This window comes from Sinocyclocheilus grahami, unplaced genomic scaffold, assembly GCF_001515645.1.
Source record: "Sinocyclocheilus grahami isolate Dianchi unplaced genomic scaffold, SAMN03320097.WGS_v1.1 scaffold43.1, whole genome shotgun sequence".
Lineage (NCBI taxonomy): Eukaryota > Metazoa > Chordata > Actinopteri > Cypriniformes > Cyprinidae > Sinocyclocheilus > Sinocyclocheilus grahami.
Window position 1 is genome coordinate 364,224 of NW_015505222.1, and position 25,135 is coordinate 389,358.

The 25,135-nt window shown below is 36.9% G+C and overlaps 1 protein-coding gene across 2 annotated transcripts in view; it reads right to left on the reverse strand.

Moving 5' to 3' along the window:
* Positions 1-30: 30 nt before the first annotated feature.
* Positions 31-25,135, reverse strand: part of dlgap4b (discs, large (Drosophila) homolog-associated protein 4b) — a 121,815-nt gene continuing 96,710 nt past the window's right edge. Inside the window, exons 5-14 of one of the 2 annotated variants that reach the window (XM_016268073.1) lie at positions 24,669-24,895; positions 22,158-22,256; positions 20,588-20,735; positions 18,997-19,234; positions 9,183-9,553; positions 7,897-7,988; positions 6,889-7,391; positions 5,289-5,380; positions 3,577-3,732; positions 31-1,380 (exon numbers count right to left, since the gene is read on the reverse strand). In XM_016268073.1, the coding sequence (XP_016123559.1) occupies positions 1,162-1,380; positions 3,577-3,732; positions 5,289-5,380; positions 6,889-7,391; positions 7,897-7,988; positions 9,183-9,553; positions 18,997-19,234; positions 20,588-20,735; positions 22,158-22,256; positions 24,669-24,895 (2,145 nt within the window). In that variant the 3' untranslated portion in view covers positions 31-1,161. The remainder of the gene's footprint in view (positions 1,381-3,576; positions 3,733-5,288; positions 5,381-6,888; positions 7,392-7,896; positions 7,989-9,182; positions 9,554-18,996; positions 19,235-20,587; positions 20,736-22,157; positions 22,257-24,668; positions 24,896-25,135) is intronic. The other variant, XM_016268074.1, reaches the window with a different exon arrangement.

Here is a 25,135-nt window from a genome sequence, read left to right on the forward strand (position 1 = left end):
ACAATTTCTTTTTTTTTTTAAATCAAAATAAATGCAGCCTTGGTGAGGACAAGAGACTTTTAAAACATACAAAATCAAACCTACCCCAAACTTGACAATGGTAGTGCATGGAAAGAGCAGTAAGTTTGTATCGGACAAATCAGATTAAGTCACATGAAATATATAAAGGATCAAATTAAAACCGCATTAATATTAGAATATTTAGGTAAGATTTCTTAATTTGCAGTTTTATCAAATACGTTTAAAACAAACCTAACCACCTTCTTCGATAAAAAAAAAAGTTTTTTTTTTGTTTGCATAAAGATGTTTTCAATGCTATATTCAAACTAACAGGACATGATGAGGAGCGACAAGTACAGATCTGTGCAGTTTGAAAGAGAAACTGGATGATGAAAAGGAACGAAGAATCATATTTAGCTCTTTAAGTTTTATCCCACCGCCAAAGCGTCTACACTACGTGTTTTAGGGAGTGCTGATTAAATTGTGATATTATAATCTTTGATATTGCTACAAGGGTCGTAAAGTTACCCACAATAATGATCCACAGGCACTTCATTCAATAAAACATCAGGTTAGGTTGCTTTCCTTAAAGCAAAGCAGAAATAACAAGGACTATCAGGATTGTTTAAACTCATGAGAACTGGACGACCGTGAGACTTCAGGACCTGAGACGGAGATATACCACAACGCATGATTCGTAAACATCAAAACATGAGAAACGGAAGAGCGCCACCTGCCGCATCAAGCAGCAGCTGGTGCGACGTTCGCTTGCATCGATCCAAACTGTTAACAAAAGACGAGGAGCATCTCTGGTGAAGGAAGAGAGGAAGAAGAACAGAAACCGAAGCGTGTAACAGGAAGACGTGGATTCCACGCGAGCGGCGGGAGTGTTTCTACGATACAGGAGTTCTTATCCAGAACATTTAAAACAATCTAGGACAATAATCATAATCAATAGCAGTCCGATATGAATTATCATATCAATAATAATATTATTCATTGCAACTAATACGATTTTTGTTGTGAGGTTTTCCTTGGCAGTCTGTTTGCACTGCGTGGTTTGCGTCCCCCTCTCTCACCTCGACGCCGTCAAAAGACAAAAGCAGCTTTTGGTGTTGTGTGTGACGCCGGAGCCCTTGAGCGTGTTTGGTGTGCGTCTCCTCAGAGCCGCGTCTGCGCCTCGGGCACGTAGATCTCGATGCTGTCGGCGCTCTCGGTGGCCGAGTTCTGCTTGACGGACTGAGCTCTCTTGGCCGCCATGAGCCGCTTGCGAGCCTCCTGTCTCTGTTTGTCCACCGAGTCGTTGCTCTTCTCTCGGCCCAGGGCGGGTTTACTCTTCCCAGGCTTCTTGGGCACCGGAGGAGCCTGTTTCTGGTTCTCCTGAACGCCGCACAACCGGAAAGATCAGAGATGGAGAGACACAAACCATAAGAAACTGGCTCTTAATGCATTCATGTACTGGAGTCAGAGGTATAACGGTACACGTATTCGGTGTGAGTGTGATCATCCCTTCCTCTTTCCTACTAGTTTTAATGTGAAATAAACATGAATGAACATCTCATGCCTCGTGTAATGTGTAAAAGATGTGATTAGTAGTAGTAGTAGTATATTTTTATTTGATGCCATGTCAGCATCTTAGGCTATTTTCATGGCAAAAACAATACAAGTATAACAAATACAATAAAAACCAGCAAACAAACAAACACAAGTTATATTACGTTAACATATGTGACCCTGCAGCACAAAAGCAGTGTTAAGTCGCTGGGGGATATTTGTAGCAAGTCAAAAATACATTGTATGGGTCAAAATTATCGATTTTTCTTTTATGCCAAAAATAATTAGGATGTTAAGCAAAGATATGTTCCATGAAGATATTTTGTAAATTATATACCGTAAATATATCAAAACGTAATTTTTGATTAGTAATATGCATTGCTAAGAACTTCATTTGGACAACTTTAAAGGCGATTTTCTCAATAGTTAGGATTTTTTTTTGCTCCCTCAGATTCCAGATTTTCAAATAGTTGTATCTCAGCCAAATATTGTCCTATCCTAACAAACCATACATCAATGGAAAGATGATTTATTCAGCTTTCAGATGACGTATACATCTCAATTTCGAAAAATTGACTCTCATGCCTGGTTTTGAGGTCCAGGGTCACATATGATAAAAATTCTAAAACTTTTTCTGGCAAAATTATACTAAATAACTCTTTAACGGAGTTCACTTCATAAAAGAGTTTTCTACATACATTAAAAGCTGGACAGTCCAATAAAATATTTGACAGAAAGGGGAACCTTACAAAACATGCATTGAGCAGGGTCCTGTGTGACCTGTGCGACATCTGCTAAATACCAAAAGATGTGATTAAAACGGCTTTTTAAAATATAACATTTCATTTACATCAGGCAAGTCATCAGTGTCTACAGCTCGTTAGTTCACCAGAGAAATCAAGTCTAGAGAAGAGCATTTCGCCAAATATTAGACTAAATATTTTATGAATATAAATCTTTTATGAAGCAAGTTATGAGTGCAATTGACATGTTTGCATACAATTTTTTAATTTGAGTGTTGATTATTATAGTTAAAAATAAATCGTAATTAGATTTAAGTTTGAACTGTTTAAATGTAAGCCTAGAGCAGAGGAAGTATTCAGAATAATTTTGGTAACGGAAATAAAGCTGAAATAAAATCAAATATAAACATTAGACCATTCAACTTCAACTTGGCAACTAACTGAAAATAAGTTATTAAAAGTATTAAAATTACTAGTAAAAAAAAAAACTTATTCCGCAAGGATGCATTAAATTGACCTGTTTACATGTTACAAAAAGAAATGCTGTTCTTTTGAACTTTCTATTCATCAAAGCATCCGGAAAAATAAAACATATCAGTTTCGAGCAGTTTTCAACATTGACAAAAAAACAACTATTATTAATAATTGAGTAGCAATAATAATTGACAATAATTACACAGCAAATGAGCATATTAGAATGATTTCTGCAGGGCCATGTGACACTGAAGACTGGAGCAATGATGCTGAATTACATTTGAAAATACATTACAGTAGAAAACCATTCTTTTAAATAGCAATAATATTCCACAATATTACTTCAATTATTGTTACTGCATTTTAGTCAAATAAACGCAGCCTGGGTGAAGAGATGTCCTTCAAAAACATGATTGCAAACTTTTGACTGTTAGTGTAAATTAAAGCTAAACAGAAATATATCTATATAAAAAAACAATTCATAAGCACAGGACAAAATTACTAAAACTTAAACTAAAATAAAAATGCTACTGAAATATAACTTTAAGTTGACGTATTATAATAATTACTAAAACAAATTCAAATAAAAATGAATTTGAGCTAAATAGTAATAGAATAATATTAAAAACAAAACAAAATGTCTAAAACATAACAAAATGACTAAAAACTGAAAATATAAAAATAAAAGCCAATTCCAAATACTACTACTTCTGAGTGTGAATGTCTAGTATATTTACAGTTTGCAAATGACAATGCATCATCTGCATCATCTGCATGGCATTTATTTCATTAGCTGTGTTTGTACCTGCTTCTCCGGCGAGTCTCCCTGCAGCTTCCAGTCGTTTGATTTGAGATGATAAAGCTCGTCAAACTTGAGGCTGATGTCTTCTATTGAGAGCTGAAGAAGATCCCAAAACCCGGCCAGATCTTGAGCCGTGGGTCTCGGGTTTGCGTTCACATTCTGAACAGACAGGGAAACAAAAATCTCTTTAATACGGAATAGCATTTCACACACGTTTATCTACAGTTGTCCACAAGGGGGCGAAACATCTCTAGCCAAGTAGTTCTGCTGCTCATAAACATGCTGCTCTTGGCTTTCTGATTCTGAGAAGCTGATTTGAGAACTAACAGGGATGTGCAGAGAGCTCCTCAGGGGCAGGGGCTCAAAAAAAAAATATATATATATTGCTAAATGATTAAAATAAAACACTAGCTTTCTATCTTTTCTATTCTATCTACTTGTTTTGTGTGTGTGTATAATATATATATATATATATATATATATATATACACACACACACACACCTTGCTATGTGTACTTTGTTAGGCTAACTGAGACTTGTCATTTGCACTTATATATTGTTGCTCTTTTGTTAGTTTTGACTGCTTGTATTGCATAAAAGCGTCTGCTAAATGACTAAATGTAAATATATATATAGGTCAAAAGTTTGGATACATTATAGGCTACTATTTTATATTTTTGCAAGAAGTCACTTATGGTCGTCAAGCCTGCATTTATTTGATTAAAATTTACTTTCAATTACATTTTATGCAATGCTGATTTATTATCAATGTTGGAAACCTGTGATACTTTTTCAGGATTCTTTGATGAATAAAAAGTTTTAAAAAGAACAGCATTTATTTAAAATATAACTTTTGTAACAATGTACACTACCGTTCAAAACCGCTTGAGGTCAATATTTTTTTTTTTTAAAGAAATTAGTTTTTAATTAAGCAAGGATGTGTTAAATTGATAGAAACAGTGGTAGTAAAGATTGATAATGTTAGAAAACATCTCTATTTTGAATAAATGCTGTTCTTTTTCATTTATCAATGAACCCCCAAAAAGTATCACAGTTTACAAAATAAATAAATAAAAAGCAGCACAAATGTTTCCAATATTGATAATAAATCAGCATATCAGAATGATTTCTTAAGGATCATGTGACACTGAAGACTTCAGTGATGATACTAAAAATTCAGCTTTGCATCACAGAAATAAATTATATTTTAAAGTATATTAAAATAGAAAAACATTATTTTAAATTGCAATAATATTTCACAACATTACATTTTTTTTCTGTATTTTTGATCAAATAAATGCAGGCTTGATGAGCATAGGACACTTTCATAATGCTGCATAATTATCAAAAATGGTAATATAATAAATGCATTTTGTTTTATTGACCACAATATCATTGCTATTTGTCTGAGAGGGGCACTTTTGAATAATTTTGAAAAAGCCCCCCCTTCTGCACGTGCCTGACACGAGAACTGTCCCTTTAATGAATTTTGTGTAGAAATTGTTGCACTAAATTTAAGATAACAGTGGTTTTGCAAATAATATACACAAATTTATTCAGCTCCTGATGCTAGATACTTCTGTCTCAGCAAATGAAACGCTGAGAATAAATCCTTTTGTCCACTGGAAGCGTGTGATAAGACACACTCAGTGTTTCACTGACTGAATAAACAACACAGGAGCATTTTCAGCTTGAACTGCTGTGATTGACCTACCAGGTTTTGGTCACACAAGCCTCTGAACTGCTGGAACTTCTGGGACATGAGGAGCTGAGCGCAGCCCACCGCGCTACGGACCTTCCCCAAAACTAGAGACACAGAGAGAGAGAGAGACACAGCGAGAGAGAGAGAGAGAGAGAGAGACAGACAGACAGAGAGAGAGAGCAGAGATCTGTGTTTGGCAGAAAGAGCTGATGAAAACAAATGAAGTGAACCAGGCGTATATAACAGACAAACAGAGACTGTGAAGAATGGTAGAAACACTAGAGCTGCTCAGAACACATGTAATTAACCTAATTAACGAGGCACTTTGTTTCATTCATTAAGAGAAATCAAAGCCTGTGTGCCACTTCAAAAGGTCTAACTAATGAACTTACTAATGAAATCACCTACAGCCGTGTTATTGGAGTCATTTTATATACTGCTATTGTATTTGTTAATATTTTGAATTAGCTCCTATTTCTATATTTTCAGTTTTTAGTCATTTTAGGTTTTAGTCTTAGATTTTCATTTTTTTAATACTTCTATTTAGCATGAATTTGTTTTTCTTTTTTTTCAGTTTTAGTAATTATAGTACTTCAACAAAATTATTTTTTCAGTAACACTTTTACGTTTTTTTTTTGTTTGTTTAAGTCTCTTTTACGTTTTTCATCTAATATTTAGTGTATGAATACATTCAGTTTTCCTTTTTAATTTTAGCTTAAGTTTTATTCATTTTTTATGTGCTTTTGACATTTTTATTAGTTTCTTGCTCTAACATATAGAATATTAATATAGTACAATATTTTGTCATATATATATATATATTTATTAGGGATGCACCGAAATGAAAATTCTTTGGACGAAGCCAAACAAAATGAAACACTGGGCTGAATATCGAACACCTAACGTTTTTTTCCCCCCATGTATTTTGCCAATGTTTTTCACGATTGCATAAATTAAATAGCCAAAATTAGCTTTTTACGGTTTTGTCTTGATTATCAAAGAAAAAAATAAATTACAAAACTACAATTTAAAAATATTTATTAACACTGAACTTTTTTTTTTACATTCTAACAGACAGTATACCAGCAAATCACAATTTAACTTAAAATTAATAAGTCAGTAAAATAATATTTGTTGGCCATTTTTGAGACCCCCCTTCTTTAACCAGGCATGCATTTTTTTTACTGTACAAATAAATGCAGCCTTGCTGAGCAGAAGAGGCTTCTTTCAAAACATTAGACTTTTTTGCACCCTCAGATTCCAGATTTTCAAATAGTTGTATCTCGGCCAAATATTGTCCTATCCTAACAAACCATACATCAATGGAAAGCTATTTATTCAGCTTTCAGATGATCGTTAAATCTCAATAAAAATAAAAAAAGACCCTTATGGTTTTGTGGTCCAGGGTCACATACTGTATTTGAGACCATTCAGGGTCTTTAGATTTTGGAGGGCCACCCTACGATCTCTAGTCCACCAACCCTTATGACTGGTTTTGTGGTCCAGGGTCACATACTGTATGTGAGACCATTCAGGGTCTTTAGATTTTGGAGGGCCACTCTACGATCTCTAGTCCACCAGAACACACCAAGGACCAGATATGCAGTCTTACCCTCCTCTGAGAGCTGGTGCTCTTTGGTCTCTTTCTCCATCTGACTGCACCATCCCTCCATCCGGCCCGTCTCGGCCTGCAGGAGCTTCAGGAACCAGTGACCGTCCCGCCGGCACGCCGTGGCCCCTGTCAGCGGCTGGGCGGGGCCCCCGTCCCCCGTCCCATTCCCGCTCTCCAGCCAGGGGTCAGGCGGCGGGAGGGATGACGGGTCGAGGGCCGGATCCAGACTCTCGGAGAAGGACGAGGAGCTGCTCTGCGTGGTCGAGCGATTGGTCAGGATCTGTCGGGAGGGGCCGCTGGTTGTCACCGCTACGCCGTTGTCATGGTTACCGTTGTCGAGGGAGAGCTGCGGAGGAGAGTCCACCGATTGGCTGGCGCTGTTGACCATGACTTTCTTCTCGGTGTGTTTGGAGTTGGATGGGAACGTCAGCGACGTGAGCGAGAGATCTTGCGTGTCTGAGTCCGTCTCTTGCCGAGAGGCCATACTACTGGAGCGGCTGAAACTAACACACACACACACACACACACACAGGAGTTATGAGTCAAATAACGTCACTTATACACACTAAACTACACACAGTCTCCCATTAGATTCTGTTTAAACGCTGCACTAAACAGCAGAAACTAGGCCATATTTGAGCCGGAGCATGAAAATATATGCCCTATCGAGTGAGTACAGCTTGGCTCGGGATTCTGGCATCTTCACAGAAACCGAGATGCATTTCTTTCAGGATTTTTTGATGAATAGCAAGTTGAAAAGAACAACATTTATTTGAAATAGAAAACTTTTGTGTAATCATATTATAATTTAATTATAAATGCCTTTACTGTCATTTTGGAGCTGGTTGGTTTGGTTCAAGACTCTTTTTATTGATGAATCTTATACTGGAAAATACTTCCAGTACCAAGCCAAGGCTGCTGAAAAAGTGTCTGCTTACAGTTGAGTTCTGTTTCTGAGACGAGGTTTATTATACAGCGAGCGAGAAACAGGAAGTGAAACAAACTCACGTCCAGCCGTCCTCCACTTGAACTCCGATCGACTGGAATCTGGCCAGCGGTGGCGTCTCTGCTTTAGCCTGGATTTCCTGAATGCAGTCCACCTACAAACAGCGGTGAAATTAATGCTAGTTTTAGCATCGTCATGAGTAGGGTTGGGAATCGAAAATCAATTTCAATTCCATAATCGGATAGTCATGGTCAGGAATCGGATACTTGTTGCAAAATTAAAATATAAATTCCTGTGTGCGCAACTTTTTTTTAGGTGCTTATCAAAAATGTATTTGTCTTTGAATCATTCATTCAAGAGATTTATTCAAAAAAACACTGATTCATCCAGTAATGAAACTAAATCTCGAGTGAGTCGTTGAATCATTCCATTCATCCATTCCATGAGAATTTGACCCATCTTATATATTTTTTTTTCAGAAATGTGAGAGAACTACAACCTCCGTTAAAAAAAAAAGTCTCAATTTATCCAGAATCACGGAGCTCTATTGTGCACACAAACAGCTCTTAATTGAGCCCAGTTTTTATGAAGCTGGCTGATTTTTACGTTCATGGTATTCAGCAGCAATTAAATATGTTTTGCAAAAAGAGACAGAATAAATATGTTTGATATCTAAATGCATCTAAATCTTTTTTTTTTTAACCACATTGGAATCGAATCTGGGAACTGATATTTATTTATTCACTTTTTACCGCCATGCCAGCATCAAGGCAATTTTCATGGCGATCTCTGAATAAATTATACAAGGTATCAAATTAACAAAAGCTTAATATAAAAGACATTTCAGATGTACACTAGACTAAAATACATTCTGGTGATACATTTTTAAATAAATCAGTTAAAAACACCTCTGAATAAAACCGTTGTCCATTTACATTAAAAACAGTACAATCCAATAAAATATGAAGAGTTTATTTGCAAAAACAGATAACTCCGTTTTTTGACATTTTCAAAAATCATGTTTTTTATTATGTAATCATGTTTTTATTGTGTTAGTTAGCAGTAATTATTAGTTATTTTTTAACCTAATTAAAATAACCCAACTAAAGTTTGATTGAGATTAATTGGAACGCACAATGAAAAAACATGATTTCTGAGAATTGTTAAAAACAGAGTCATCTGCTTTTGCAAATGCACTCTTCATATGTTTTTGGGAATCGATAAGAATCGGAATTGATCAAATTCAAACGATACCCAACCCTAGTCTTATGACCCCTTTAATGAAGGTATGCAACACTAAAATCCACGCATATTCAAGTGTGTGACAGCCTGAGCTCAATAAACTCACTTGAATCCCAATGGAGGAGAGTTTCCGTCTCGGGACGGGGTCTACAGGGGGTTCGTCCGCAGCGAGCGCCTCCCCCTTCACCTGCATATGATGGGACTCTCGGAGCGCGTTGGGAGAGATGACCACGGCCTGGGGTACACGGGGCGGCGCTACAGGAAGCTGGGGTCGTGACCCTTTGGCCAGGCTGTCGAGGCTGTCGGAGGAGTTGCTGCGTCCTGATTGGCTGTTGACCTCGCTCTTGCGGTCGGGGTAGCAGTCCTGCGCGGACTCGGTGCTGCTCTGCACGGTGACGGAGATGAAGGGTTTGGAGGTGGTTCGAGGGGGAACAGGAGGCGGAGCCACCCTCTTACAGGAGGTCATACATGTGGAGACTGCAGACACGGAGAGAAAGAAACATAAAACATTAGAGTGATGAGATGGAAAGTGATGGAAAGACATTTGACACGCCATTCAAACTTAGTATGCAAGACACACACCCTATTTTTCCCCATAATTTATATGCACAACCCAGCCCTGTTTAACATAATAACTATATGATCATTAGACTACAGCAATGAATATATAACATACATAATGAATATATTCCTCTTATACAGCTTAATATATATATATATATGTTAATATAACTATATATTATATAATATAACTAAATATTATATCTTATATCTTAATATATAACATCGATCATAGCATATATAAAAATATATATAATAATAATTATTTTTTAAATAATATTTGAAATACATAACAATGAATAAATATGTATGAATTTAAAATTTGTTCTAAATGTTCACAAATTAATTTTCAGTTTTTTGTTTTGATGCTTCAAAATGAATTTCCTTAAAAGGTTCATTAATTTGGCTCTAGTACTATTAAGAGTGACTTAAATTTTTTTTAAATGCATATAAAAACATAAATTGTCAGAATACACATATGAACAGAATTTTACAAATAAAACTTCTATATATATTTTCCCAATAGTCAATAGTTATTAGTCACAATAACTAAATGATTGTTAGGCTGCAATTAATACATAATATGCATGAACATCTTAAAAACAACTACAATCGTAATATATACAACCAATTATTGTTTTTTATTTTTTAAATAATGTTGATGTCTTGTAACAAATTTATTTTTGATGCTATGCATTTATTGCTTCAAAATCAAAACATTGCTGCTGTAAAAGTTTCAATAATTATTCACTAGTGCTATTAATAGTAAAGTAAAGATTACAAATATATGTAAATTCACTGTAAATTCATAAATATAAATTAAAATTCAGACAAGAGTATATATATATTTATAAAACTAAATACTAAAGCTGACTCAAACACACAAACCTGCAAAGGTAAAGATTTATGAGCAAAGGCTGTTGGCAACAACAACAATAATAATAATTCTATATACTATTAACAACTAGCACTAATTCTCAGCTGTAGTCTGGTCTGGTCCTCACAGCTCTCAGCATGTACATGTGTCCGTGTGTGTGTGTGTGTGTGTGTGTGTGTGTGTGTGTGTCCGTGTTTATGATGGCAGTGACTCTGACGTCAACTCAACACAGCCTGCGACCTTTCTTTCCAACAACACAGTTGTTTTTCCAGTCCCAAAGCGGCCCCAAAATGTATCTGGACTCCAAAGCCACGCTAAAATCTCTGAATGTCACTGCAGCATTAGATAACAAAATATCAGTCCGAGTTGTAAAGAAAGATTCACAAACACACTAAAATCTGACATACAGATCCTGCTGCATTTTAGTGCATAAGAGTATTTGACCATTCATTTACTTGTTCACAGAATTGGAAAGATTCACAAACACACTAAAATCTGACATACAGATCCTGCTGCATTTTAGTGCATAAGAGTATTTAACCTCATTCATTTACTTGTTCACAGAATTAATTGCATTAGCAGTTTTTAATGGGTTACTGGATTTAAATCAAGACAGAGAGAGAGAAATAAAGTGGATTGCATTTACATTATGCATTCAGCAGATGCATTTCTCCAAAGTGACTTACAAAACAAAAAGCAACAATATTCGTAATATACAATTCCAGGTTTATCAGATAACCAGATTAGGAAGCAAGCTAAAGAAGAGGAGAAATGCAGAGAAGAGAAAGATTTTATTTTGCCCAATATATGTAACCCCAGTGTGTGTGTGTGTCTCCGTGGGAGTTCACAGCGCCGCAGCAGCACTCGGGTGGAGTTGGCAGACGGAAACGATGGCAAACATAACAAGCCCACAGGAATCCCGTGTGTGCTGTAAATCTGAGCGTATGCATGTTTCATACGCAAACATTATGCAGAAACTCTAGACACAAAAATTCAGAAGATCCAGCATAAAATTCTTAAAAAACGTTCCTTTCTTAAAATGACAAAGCCATACTGAGCCATACTGAGCCATACTTAAGAATCTCTAATCAAAATAACACACGCTCCCTCTAAAACAGCTTTCTGCTTCTGTTTGTTACATTTGCCTAGTGGGTTATTGGATCATTTTAACCAAATGCCAATTATTAATATAGTTTTATGTGCATTCTGTCAGCCTCACGTTAATCATTTCCCCAATGAAACCAGTTTCGAATAATTTCCTGTATCACTGTGTTTTTCTCTACTTTGGACAAAATTATGTTAAATGCAACTGCTGCATCCCAATTCGCTTACTTATATCACGCCCTAAAAGTATGTACTCTTTGTGCAGAAAAAGAACATACTTCTGAGTGTTTACTGTATAGTAGGCAAGCTTTGGGACATACTGTAATACTTCGCACAGCCACTTTAGATACTGATTATTAATCACTCAAACCCCTTCATCTAAACCTCTGTTTAACCATCGGCCTCACATATCTGCCATATTTGTGGGTCTTAACACTTTTTGTAAAATGATAAAATGATAAAATGAGCATTTATCGGCCGATACCGATATGGTGGCCGATATATCGTGCATCCCTAATCACTTGCAAAGCAAAAAGCAAATGACAGACGTGTTCTCTCAACATACATATCATATTTATAAATCGTCAGGTGGAGAGATCTTCTGCAAACATTGATTGGTAGGTGTGTGTTTGTGATTAAGGCGGGAATGTAACATGACTAGCTAAAGGCCACCAACAAATATCTGTTTGCATGCCTTAATATCTAAGAGCTGGATTCCTCAAACTTACTCAATATCAGATTTGATCTGGTCTCAAAAGATCTCCGTCATCCAGACGTTACAAAGAAGCATCAATTCCTACGTTTTTGTTGTGAAGGTTAAATCTGCTTTTCAGCCTTTAGAGACAAACACCTTAAAATCCAGCAAATTTGCATTCACACAACTAAAACTCTCTTTATAGTGCTGCCTTCACGTCTTAAATAATGAAGCGACTGTGCCATTAGCTGAGTCAACACTGGTGTGGTGTGTGTGTGAGCCATCCAGTCTGACTTTATCATTCAGGTGTGGCCATGATCGCAATAATCCTTCGTTCTCTTCGGTATTCACATCTGCGCCTTCACAGACTGTCTGAAAGAGCAGTTCAGAAAGGTTTCATTCGCTGGAATTCAACAGTAAGAGGGTCATTATGAAATCGGCATTAGATGCAGCTGGTGTATTTTCACGGGTCTGTTTGGAGCAGCTGCTGTAATGTCTGTGTCAGCATCCTAGATCGCCTGTGGAAAGACTCTACGCTTCTGCATAAATCATTCATTAGGCTAGAAATCCCGGGTTTCTGGAGAGCAGAGGCTTGCTTGCATGAATGAAACGAGACATTTACTGAGCCATGAGGGAATGCTAATAACTTGCTGAACAACTCTAAAGCGGAGAGGGTCTTGTTAATGACCGGTTCTCAAAACCTTATTCTAGAAGCAAATACTACTTTCCTTAAGTACATTAAGTAGAAATCACTTTAAACTTTGGAAGGAAAGCTCTCTATGATGATAGTTTTCAATTAGGACGTGCAGATCGATCCCATTAGCCATTACACTGAAAAAAATTATACTAATTTTTGTTTTTGGTAAGTGGTTGCAAACAATTTATTTGAGCTATATTTAATTAAAAAAAAATGTTGAAAGTTAGTCAACTACATTTGTTTATTTAAATGTAGCTAAAATAAATTGATTGCAACCACTTACCTAAAAAAAAACAAAATTGTAAATTCAATTAATCTTTTTTTTCCTCAGTGTACTAATTCCTCTTATGCTGTGTTATGTCAAAGTTTCGGACGAAAAATTAATCTTTGTCAAACTTTTAAAATGAAATAACATCACATAAATAAAATAAAATATTTTTTATTTATTTTTGTTAATGAGAATATAAAACAATGAACACTGAGTACAAGGACAATTACAAAAAAGTTTAAAAGTAAAGCATCCGAGTGCATTGATTATGTTTTTGTTTAGTTTTTTTTGGAAAATGTGCTTACTTATAATGATAATAATGTGTTAATGCAAAGACAGACAGATAGAACGACAGACAGACAGACAGATAGAACGACAGACAGACTGATAGATATAGATAGATAGCTAGACACAGACAGACAGAGAGAACGACAGACAGATAGAACGACAGACAGAGACAGACAGATAGAACGACAGATAGACTGATAGATATAGACAGACAGACAGATAGATAGAACGACAGACAGACAGAACGACAGACAGATAGGTAGAACGACAGACAGACAGAATGACAGATAGAACAACAGATAGACAGATAAATAGAACGACAGACAGACAGAACGACAGATAGATAGATAGAACGACAGACAGAATGACAGACAAATAGATAGAACGACAGACAGACAGAACGACAGATAGATAGATAGAACGACAGATAGATAGATAGAACGACAGATAGATAGATAGATAGATAGATAGATAGATAGATAGATAGATAGATAGATAGACAGAATGACAGACAGATAGATAGAACGACAGATAGATAGATAGATAGACAGACAGACCGACAAACAGATAGAACGACAGATAGACAGACAGACATGTGTATGTATGTAAATAAATGTTTAGCCAATAACCTGATGCACGTCTTCTTCAGTATTTTGCTTTAAGTATCTTTAAGTGTTCCGCTGTCATCAATAAAGCCACACATGACTCATTTTAGTGTTATTATGATGAACATTGCCATAGAAACGAGACTGAGGATGTGAGCAGCTCATGTTAGTCATCTTGTAAAGATAGATAGATAGAACGACAGATAGATAGAACGACAGATAGATAGATAGATAGACAGACAGACCGACAAACAGATAGAACGACAGATAGACAGACAGACATGTGTATGTATGTAAATAAATGTTTAGCCAATAACCTGATGCACGTCTTCTTTAGTATTTTGCTTTAAGTATCTTTAAGTGTTCCGCTGTCATCAATAAAGCCACACATGACTCATTTTAGTGTTATTATGATGAACATTGCCATAGAAACGAGACTGAGGATGTGAGCAGCTCATGTTCGTCATCTTGTAATTACATAAATCCTGTCAAAGTGAAGGCAGTGTGAATCAGATGACGCCAATATCAGTATGTGATTCAGAAGTGATTCTTACGGCTGCACAGCGCCAGAAGACAAAACACCACTGTGACATCATCACGCCAATGTCTGTGACATACATGCTGCAGAATTCCTCTCAGTCACATTCCAGGTCTAGACCAAGCCTATTGTTGGGGAGGTCATGTTTGGGACAGTCATGTGATCTCATAAGCATACTTAGTTTGGTTATGATGTCAAGGTTTTCACCATATTATTTTACTAGAGCGTTTCACCGACTCTCGTTGGTGACTTTTCAATATGCAGAACTGTGCGACGTTTATGACAAACCAAATCTTATGAAAATCTGATGCACGGGACTGTTGCTGCCTGTTGCCGTTAATTCATGTTCATAGATCTTGACCTTTCCAATATGGCAGATGCATTGTGGTAATAAGCATCCACTGCTAATGCAGCATCTTGGCATTAATACCCTCTATAGCCACAGAGCTTCTACTTCTTCTGAGGTTTGTTCAATGCAAACTGAATGCCACATCAGAAAGACTTTAAACGTTGATGTAGCTCTTCCATTATTTTCTTTTACTGTACAATGAAACTAGATCAAACATGGTCTTTGTGAAGGGAAACATTTTTTTTTTAATCCGTAATGCATTATATGACATCTATTCCTCAAAACAATCTCTCCAAATGAGCTTGTTATGTTTTGCTGAATAACATTCTAGATGCTTTTACTTTTCTTTGGAAATAATTAGGAAAAATCCTGACTAATAATACAGCAGCAAACAAAACAAATCCTGTAAGCCAGAAATAAGAAGCTTTGTGTAGAATAAAGGTAATACATGCATCTGATGTAAAAACGCACAAACGACAATCAGGTCATTGTTCTAGTTGCTTACTCAAGTGGAATATGAGCTCTACATCGGAGCGATGCGGTGACCAACGCCACTGGAATCTGTAAGGATTGGGTCATTATGTGGATTTGGAAGAGTTAGCTTAATAAACCCAATACACATTAAATGCATTTATTCCCATAATCCAGGCAAGAATTTGAACTAATCAAATGATTAGCAACAGGAACGGTGCTTCATCCAGCTTTCTGTGGACTAAAACTCTTTCATAAAGCGTTTATAACCTCCTTGAGGCTACCAATAACTGAAGCAAAAACGAGCAAATGGAAATCCCAAACCTTCTGACCGGAGAAATCTCACATTATTTTGCCATTTTACATTCTAGGACACGGGTGTGTTAGTTAGTTGACTAATTCTGGGTGTGATGAAGGTTGTATAACTAATAAAAGCCCTAATTACAGGCTTTTCTGCTGCTGACACTTAGTTTATTGCGCTGACGGTTCATCTACGTGTGTGTTCCTCACCTCAGAAACAGCTTCAAAACCTAGTCGACATATTACTAGAATAGTACGCCTAAAAGATTATGAGAGGTTAAAGGGATAGTTCACCCAGAAATGAAAATGCCGTCATCATTTAATCACACTCATGTTGATCCAAAACTGTATGAATTTCCTTGTTGACTTCCATTGTACGCCCCAACAAAATATCTACAAAATGTCTTCTTTTATGTTCATGTTTTGGAAAAACTTGAGGGTGAGTAAATGATGAAGGTGAACTATCCCTTTAAAGGTTTGATTGATCTAAAAACTAAAAGTTTTAAGGTTGTTTTCTGGCGTTTTTGTTTATTTTACAAAAGCTGCTGTGAAGTTTTTCCCCTTTTCGTAAGACACAGAAAATAGCAGTATGGATTTAGAATGTCATGAGGATGAGCAAATAATGACAGAATCTCCATTTTGCGGTGAACTACTCCTTAAAATGAGCTTATTTTCCTCCCAGCGTTTCTTGAGACACTTTCCAAGAAAGCAGCATGTGTCAGCTACTTCTAAACGCTGCTGATGTTTAAATGCTGTAAAACCCCAAAGAGAAGAACTATAGCAACAGCAGCCATGCAAACAAAGCCTCTAGATTGCCATGAGAGGAGATCATACTAGCCACCGTTTTGAAGTCATAAACAAACAGATCAAGCAGCAGACACTGTGCTTTTGTGCGCTTAAAGTCAACAGTAAGGATGGTTTTGATTTCATGTTGACTTCAACACAAAGATTACAACCTGGAATTGCAGCTACAGAAATCATATCTACAGAAACATTCATTCAGAAACCAAAAGGCAAATATGACATTAATGCTGCATAAAGCTCTCCAGCACATGAGCTTTGAGCTTAGAGGGAGAAAGGTAAATAATTGAGCAGATCCATGAAAAACTTGCCCGTAAGTGCAGGAAAAAGTCTTGGAAGCTGAATGTAAAAAGCCCCATGGGAATCTCATCCGTGTCATAACATGTTAAACTCTGTGCCATGATTCAGGTGAAATATGCTCCATGCAAGTCAGTCATTGTGGAAAAAACTAGATGCATTGTTATATTGTTTCAGTACAAACATCCTGGGAGTTGGCCGACTATTTATCCAAGCCACTGCACTGACAAAACTCCCTCTGAATGACTTCTGTTGCTTAATACAGCACGTCCGGAAGCGCAACACAAAACATTATACAAGAGCCAGACATCAAGAGAGCGCTTAGCTCTTCACAGAAAAAACATCTGAAAGAAATATGAGTGCATAAACTAACAGAAGCCTCTCCATCAGACTGTGTCTAGAACACACAAACTATACTTTTCTCTAAGGCCTGTTATCAGATGAATGAACCTGTTTCAGAGCAATGCACAGCAATTAAATGCAAAGTGACACCTTTAACCAGAGCCATGTGTGTAATGTAAAACCTCCTCATGCTGTAATCATAAACACAGTGCATGCTCCTGTCTGACAGGGCGGTCAAGTTTAGCTGCCCTACAGAAGTCACATTAAAGATGATTCTTGCCCATGGAAACTGACATGACAACTGTTTCGGGATCACTGAGCTGGGTGTGTGTGAGAATGAGAGTGTATAAGTGTGTGTCATACATAAATTGTCTTAAAAAAAAAAAAAGCCTGTATAATAACTCAGAAATAAGTCATTATAGACCATCACAATAAAATATTATGATTAATTTAATAAATAATAACACTTATTATTATAGCCAATCAATACAATCACCAGACATGACATATCTTTTAAAAAGAACACAATTCTAAAGCAAAACCCACACGTGTGTGTGTGTGTGTGTGTGTGTGTGTGTGCGTTAATGTCGGTCCGCATCACATGAACAGCAATCTCTGATTCTCACCTGCTCTCGCGCTGGAAATGATGCTCAACCCGTCGCTGTTTCGCTCATATAATGAGATTTATATTAACGCAACATCACCATCATCCTGAGAGCGTCCACGTCGCGGAAAGAGAGAACCGTGTGGAAACGCCTTAGTGACTTGCAGCGGAGTATTGTTGTAGGAAACAACGCGTCGGAAATCATTACTGGACAAACGAGCTGTCAGTCACTGTTTTGCGTGCAAGCGATTGGACAACAGACCGATAGATACGCCCCACTTAAGTGTGTGACGCGTACTAGGGCCCGCCCCTTCTGAGGCAGTCGTGAATGAAATGGAGAGGGGGCGGGTCTCTCTCTCTGGTCTCAAGCAGGCTGTGCAGGAATTTGCAAAGAAAAATACTACTGTTTTGTCAAATTATTTGCAGAAATAAATTTAAAAATGAAATAAAATATTTGTATATATAATTGTGCATGAGTAAATTAAAAAGAAACAGCAAAAAAAAGGAGGATAATAATACTCACCACAACAAAAATACACAGCAATTATAAATTATATGTCCAAGGGGTCAAGGGAGGCAGTGCCTCTTGTAAAAAATAAAAATAAAGAAATTAATTAAATAAATAATAATAATAATAATAATAAAACCAATGAAATAAATCAACAAGTTGTCACAAAAGGTGTTCAGTGTTTCCTTTATTCTGGGCAACAGCAATGAAAATGTTTTTTTGTGCTCTACAGTTTGTGTGTATCTAGAAATTAATATTAGAAATATTCACTTGAGTTGAAAAGGAATTAGTTCCCTACATCTACAGTATAAATACTGGGCATGTAAACAATAAAAATAAAAATGCATAAAATATAAACTTTTGCATGACTGACTTTTGAACTTTATTGCACTTCAGCTTATTTTGTGTTTGTGTCATTAGATCAACAGCATGAGTCCTTTATTTGAATTTTAAACAGGGGAAACACACTCTTTCTGGACAGGACAATGAGCAACACCATCAGATCTTGATATGCATTTCTGCTTTAAATGTTTTTGTAGCAGAAACACAGCAGAGATGTTTTGTTCTCGGTATTCTCTGAGCACTGGTCAGACTGGCTCTGCTGGTCTGTACTCACCGGTGCTGTTGCTGTAGGTGCGTACGGTCGTTGTGGTCGTGGGCGGCGGTGAATCAGAGTCCATCGAGGCCGTGTCGTCGTCTTGAGAACAGCCGGCCTGAATGGCGCGAAGGTAACTATGGCTGCGGGAGCGGAAGCATGTGGGCATGGGCATGTCTGGAGGCTCGCTGCAGCGGGAGTGAGGATGCATGTCCTCCAGCTCGTCTCTATAATGCTGACTCAGCTCCATGTCTCGCACCTGCTGACACAGCGACGGCTGATGAGGGCTGGCATGATTGAGAAAGAACAGTGACGGGTGCATGGCTGCGTTCAGAATGACTTTACTGAATACTGCGCACTATGCATTATATACACACTGGCTGCCAAAAGTTCGGAATAATGAAGATTTTCTAAAGTTTTTGAAAGTCTCAAAGCTGCATTTATTTGATCAAAAGCACAGTAAAAAATGTGAACTATTATTACAATTTCAAGTAACCATTTTCTATGTGAATATCTGTTCAAATGTAATTTATTCAGAAGTGTTCAGCATCATTCCTCCAGTCTTCAGTGTCACGCGATCTTCATAAATCATTCTAATATGCTGATTTGCTGCTTAATTAAGAAACATTTCTGATTATTATCAAAGTTGAAAGCATAGAAACCGTGATACACTACCTTTCAAAAGAAATAAATAAATTAATACTATTAATCAGCAAGTATGCATTAAATTGTTACAATAAAGTGACAAATATGACAGTAAAGACTTTTAGAATGTCACGAAAAACGATTTCAAATTAAACTTTTACATGTGTTTTAAATCAAATTAACTTTCTATTCATCATTATCAAAAATTGAGCAGCAGATCAGCATGTTAGAATAATTTCTGAAGGATCACTGATGACTAATGATGCTGAAAATGCAGCTTTTTTGATCACAGGAATAAATGACATTTTGCCATATATTTACATAGAAAACAGTGAATTTAAATTGTAATAATATTTCACAATTTTACTGTTTTTACTGTATTTTTGATCAAATAAATGCAGCTCCGGTGAGCATAAAAGTCCAAGCTTTTGGCCACCAGGGTAGTAATCATTGATTGTTGGGTAAAAATGTTTAAGCAACTGGCAGTCTGATCAAATAATGGGTCAAAAAAAAAAAAAGAGAAAAAAGCTGCGATTACTTCAGGTTCATTTGTCACACTGGAAATGGAAAGGAAAGTCTTGTGCATTGCATTTTGGGACACAGTTTTTACTGCACAGTTTGGAAAATGTGGTAGGGCATTCAAATATAGCATTCATACTACCAAAACACAGATAAATATGTAATTATGATAAAACTGCTTTAATGCACTCATACAGGAAATGTGCAAACTGAGCAAAGCATGTCAGTTTAATTACTAATTAGTCTTTGAGCTGATGCATTTCTCCAAGCTCTGTGAGCTGTAATGGATCATGTATAATCTCAAAGGTCATGAGTGACACACTGATACATCAGCCCATTTCTTAAGTTATTTATCAGAAAGACTATGTCATTATATTCAATGCATATTATGCATCCTCATCTGTCGGCCGTGTCCTATAATGAACTCAAAGGTCATGAGGGGTCTGACCTGACTGATGCAGCTGCCGCGTCCCAGCGTGCTGCAGCCCTGACTGAAGTCGTCATCATCCCAGTTTGGGAACGGAGAACTGCCTCCGATGCAGTCCAGGTTATCCAGACTGCGATTCCCAGAGTACTCTCGCAGAGAAGGAAGACAGCTGAGGACAGCAAGGGAACGGGGGTCACAGAGAGAAGAGAAGAGGCAGGAGATGAGAGAAAGGCCACAAGCAGCTCAAGCAGCTCTATAGGCTACTGCAGACTGCAGGGGTTTTCAAACTGGGGCCCGGGGACCCCCAGGGGCCACAAGGGAGTGAAAATGGGTCAGTGAAAATGTTTATGGTAAAACAAAAGTGTAAAAATGAATAAATAGAAGTAAATGGAATAAAAGATAAACTAAATAAATTAAACACAAATGCAAGATTTTAAAAAATTCATTAATAAAATAAGATGAAAATAAATAAATAAAATTAGTTTTAACGAATTAATGGAATTGATAAAATACAGATTAAATTAATAATATAATTTTTTTTAAACAATTTAGGGAAAATTTTAAATACAATTACAAATATTAAATAAAAAAAGAAATCAATAAAAGAGAAAACAGTGTAAATATAATATACTATATTTTAAATATAAACATAAAAATATAAATACAAGATTTAAAAAAATAAAAATAAGATATAAAAATAAATAAAATAAATAAAATCAGTTTTAAATAAACAAATAAAAAAAAATAGGATCAAATAAAAATAAAAATGAGATTGAATGAAATAAACAGAAATTAAATTAAAATAAATAAATGAATAAATAATACATCTAACAGTACAGTGCTATAATCAGTAGGAAAAAAATTATTATGATTACGATATAAATTTTTCACAGTATAAATTGGGTCTTCATATAAAAAAAAACTCTATGCCTTTTTCATATTGATCATATTTGGGGGGTCCGTGGCATCTACACGATTGAAAACCCCTGGTCTACTGCACATAAAGCAAATGGAAATGGTAAAGCTGCAACAAAACTAGTGAAGAAACATTTACTTATTAGCAAATGTATTATCTTTCCAGTTTTTTGTGCAGAAATGAATCAATCCATCTTTCCATCATCCATCCATCATCATAACAGGAGAACACAGGAGATCTGAAAATTGCCGCTCTAAAATGAAAAACACAATCTCCTCAAACAGTTTGACTATCCAATCAGACTGAAGCAGCACAGCTAACGACCAATCAGCAAAGTACCGTTTCCATTCAGCGTCCAATCAGAGCTTTTACAGCAGTTAGGGTGAGCATAACAAGCGCCGAGGAGGCTTTCTCTCTCTCCAATCACAATCCACTTGTCTGCAATGATGAAATGCAAGCAAAACCCAAACATCAGATCTGTGCTGTATGGAGAAAACCACCTCAGACTAAACATCTCAGAGTAGGAGAACTGTTTCAGGGCCAATAAAAAACAATTTTCAATCAGCACTCCTAATTTGAGAGGAGTTGAGGAAAGCAGCGCAGGTGCGACGACTCCTTTGTGTGGTCAGTGAGGAGCTGGGGTCGGTCGGACAGATTTCTCCTCACTGCACTGACCTGACAGAGCGTCCGATCTGCTGCAGGGTGCTGATGCTGTGGAGGGGGGACCAGAGAGCCTCCAGATCCCCCTGCAGCATCGAGTAGTCCAGCAGACGGCTGGAGAGAAGGCAGGGTTACAGGTGAGACGGGGAGGAGCTTACAGTGCAGAAAGAGGGAGGTGCTTAAAACAGAAGAGGCGGGGCTTCAAACCAAGACGTTCGAGTCATTAAAGAAGGGAAACTTATAAATGTTGAAGAACACACACACCAGCGAGAGAAAAACGCTATGTTCAGAACAGCATACTAACAAACTGCTTTTACTATTTCAGCACAAGTATACTGTGCACAAAATGCAAATGTTCTGAAGCAGCAGTGATTTAAAAAAAATCTCTTTTTTGAATCACACAAAAATTAATTGCATGCTACTCGCATGTACCATCATGTGACAACAATATTCTTAGCGTGTTTAATTTTTTTTTTAAGTTTAATAAAAAAATTAAATGGTTCATTTACTATTAATAAAAATATTAATCAGAAAATAGTGTATACTGCACTGTATTCAGTAAGCAATAAGCGAGTATACCATTGTGAACATATATAGTCTAAACTATCAGGGTTAGGAGAGGAAAGTGTTAGGATCAATCTGAAGAAAACACGTCCATGCCAGATTTCTTCACAAAACCAAAAGAATAATATATGAAACTGCACTAAAAAAATCAGGCCTATTTGTAGGGTGGTTTAGTGTTCTATTATTGTTAAAGAAACATTGTTAGAAATATGGACTTGGCAATTAACTTAAATGAATAAGTTTAAGTAGTAAAATGACTAAAACTGAAAAAATTAATGATGAAAATAAATGATGAAAAATGACACATAAAGCACATAAAATAATTAAAACCTACACTATTATTAAAATGAAAACGGAAAATGCATATATAAATAATGTAGTAGTAAATATTTAGTTTTACTAAAATAATACTGCACTGTAATTCATTCTGACCAGACACAATCATTTTATTTAAATCAGCAAAAACAAAAGGCAGCACAACAAATGTAACAATTACTTTGCCATTTTTACTAAACACCATTACTGTTTGAATGAGACTTCACTGATGACGTCAGATTTGATTTAGAAGCACATTTAAAAGTACTATAAATTGGATGCAAAAACAACTTGTTTGTGTGTTTTGCAATTATATAACACAATCTGATCTGTACCAGATACCTGTTGAAAAAATCACAATTGATTGATAATACAAATGCACATTTCATGTCCACAAACAGGGCAAAATAGCAACTGTTCAAGAGTATAAGATGTGTTTTCTTTACATGTGAGCAGCAGAAAGCTTGTGCGAGGCTCAGCATATGCAGGGGAGAAACACCAGCTGTGCTTAATCTAGCAGATGAACAAGCACAGCTGGATTCTGATGCATGTATGAGAGAGAATCAACACCGATAAACTCATCCTGATCCAGAAGGCATGACATAATAGAGCTCACACCTCAGACGGGGTCTCTGGCGTCGTGACAGACCACCAGTGTGTGTTTCTGTGTTTGTACCCTAATGTATCTCCAGCCTTCTGCACAGAAACGGGTCACTGCGGTTGTGCATATAGAGCTTTGTTTTAAAGTGCCCCTATTATGCCATTTTTAAGATTGCTAATATTGTTTTATGAGTCTCCTAAAACAGGTTTACATGCATGCAAGTTAGTTTTCTCAAAAAATAGATTTAATTTGACCTAATTTCTAAATGATTCGTAAACGACTCGTGCGAAGCAGTTCAAAGAATCAGTCTCTCGTAACCCCTCCTTTCCGTGAGCCCTCACTGCTGTGATTGGTCAGATGGCGCAGTCCTTTGTGATTGGTCCAGAGCCGCAGAGAGATTGGCTCTGGATTGGTCTACCGCGTACAGCGCGTGTCGGAAACGAAGCGTCCATTGCCATGACGGAATGACAGCCCAGAGACTTGTCAATACATAGAAAAGATGCTATCGATTGTACCTTACCAATTCGAGCCGGAGTTTGATGATGAAACGGTTGAACTAGCTGATCGACAAGAGACTGATTCGCAAGCACGACTGGGGCAGGACGTTTCTCAGTGGTAAGTGTCAAGTGTTAACAAGTTTGTGGTAATTATAAGACGCGATAAAACTAATTTACTCTCACAGCGTAGGATACAGCATCTTCTCGACATGATGTTAACCACACGGAAATGTTACTGTGTGTGGGCGGGCAAGTTGGCGACGTAGAACGTGGGCAGACATTATACTTTGTGATGCAGAGCCGTAGCAGAATAAGATTCGAATTCCTGGCGACTCGTTTAGGCGATTGCGAGCCGACTCTTTTCTTTGATAGACAATAACTTTATTTATCGTGCACTGTCAGTTTCACAACTTTGCAAATAGTTTATGTTCACATATAGCTACATGACACACTGCATGAAAGGTAATATTCGAAAAGGCATAATAGGGGCACTTTAATAATGAACAGAAACATAATATGTGTATGTATTAATCATATGTGTTGACTTACTTTCTTGAGGGGAATTGGTCACTTAGTGATTGCTGTGTTGCGCGTAAGTAGCTCTGCCTCCGCGCGGTGCTTTTTGGCGAGGGTTTGGGACTCTCGTCAGAGTCGTCGCTATCCTCAAGGTCGGCCATGGCTTTGACGTAACTGCCGCTACGCATCCGTCTACAGGGGATCTCGCCCATGGGCCCGCTTCGGCCCAGAGTCCCCATCCAGTCGCCGGTGGAGGGCATCTGAACAAACATCAGACAGACTGCAGATGCACATTCATGGCCCATCTGATTTCCAGAGCACAAGCTTAAAAATAAAGGTTACAAAATGGGTTTTTTTTCTCAGTGATGCCATTGAAGAACCAATTTTGGTTCCCCAAACAACCTTTCAGTGAAACTTTTCTTAGTGTGAAGAGCATTTAAAAAATCTAGTAGAAAAAAGTCTAGTACAAACATTGTTAAATCAAGACACAAGCAAAACGA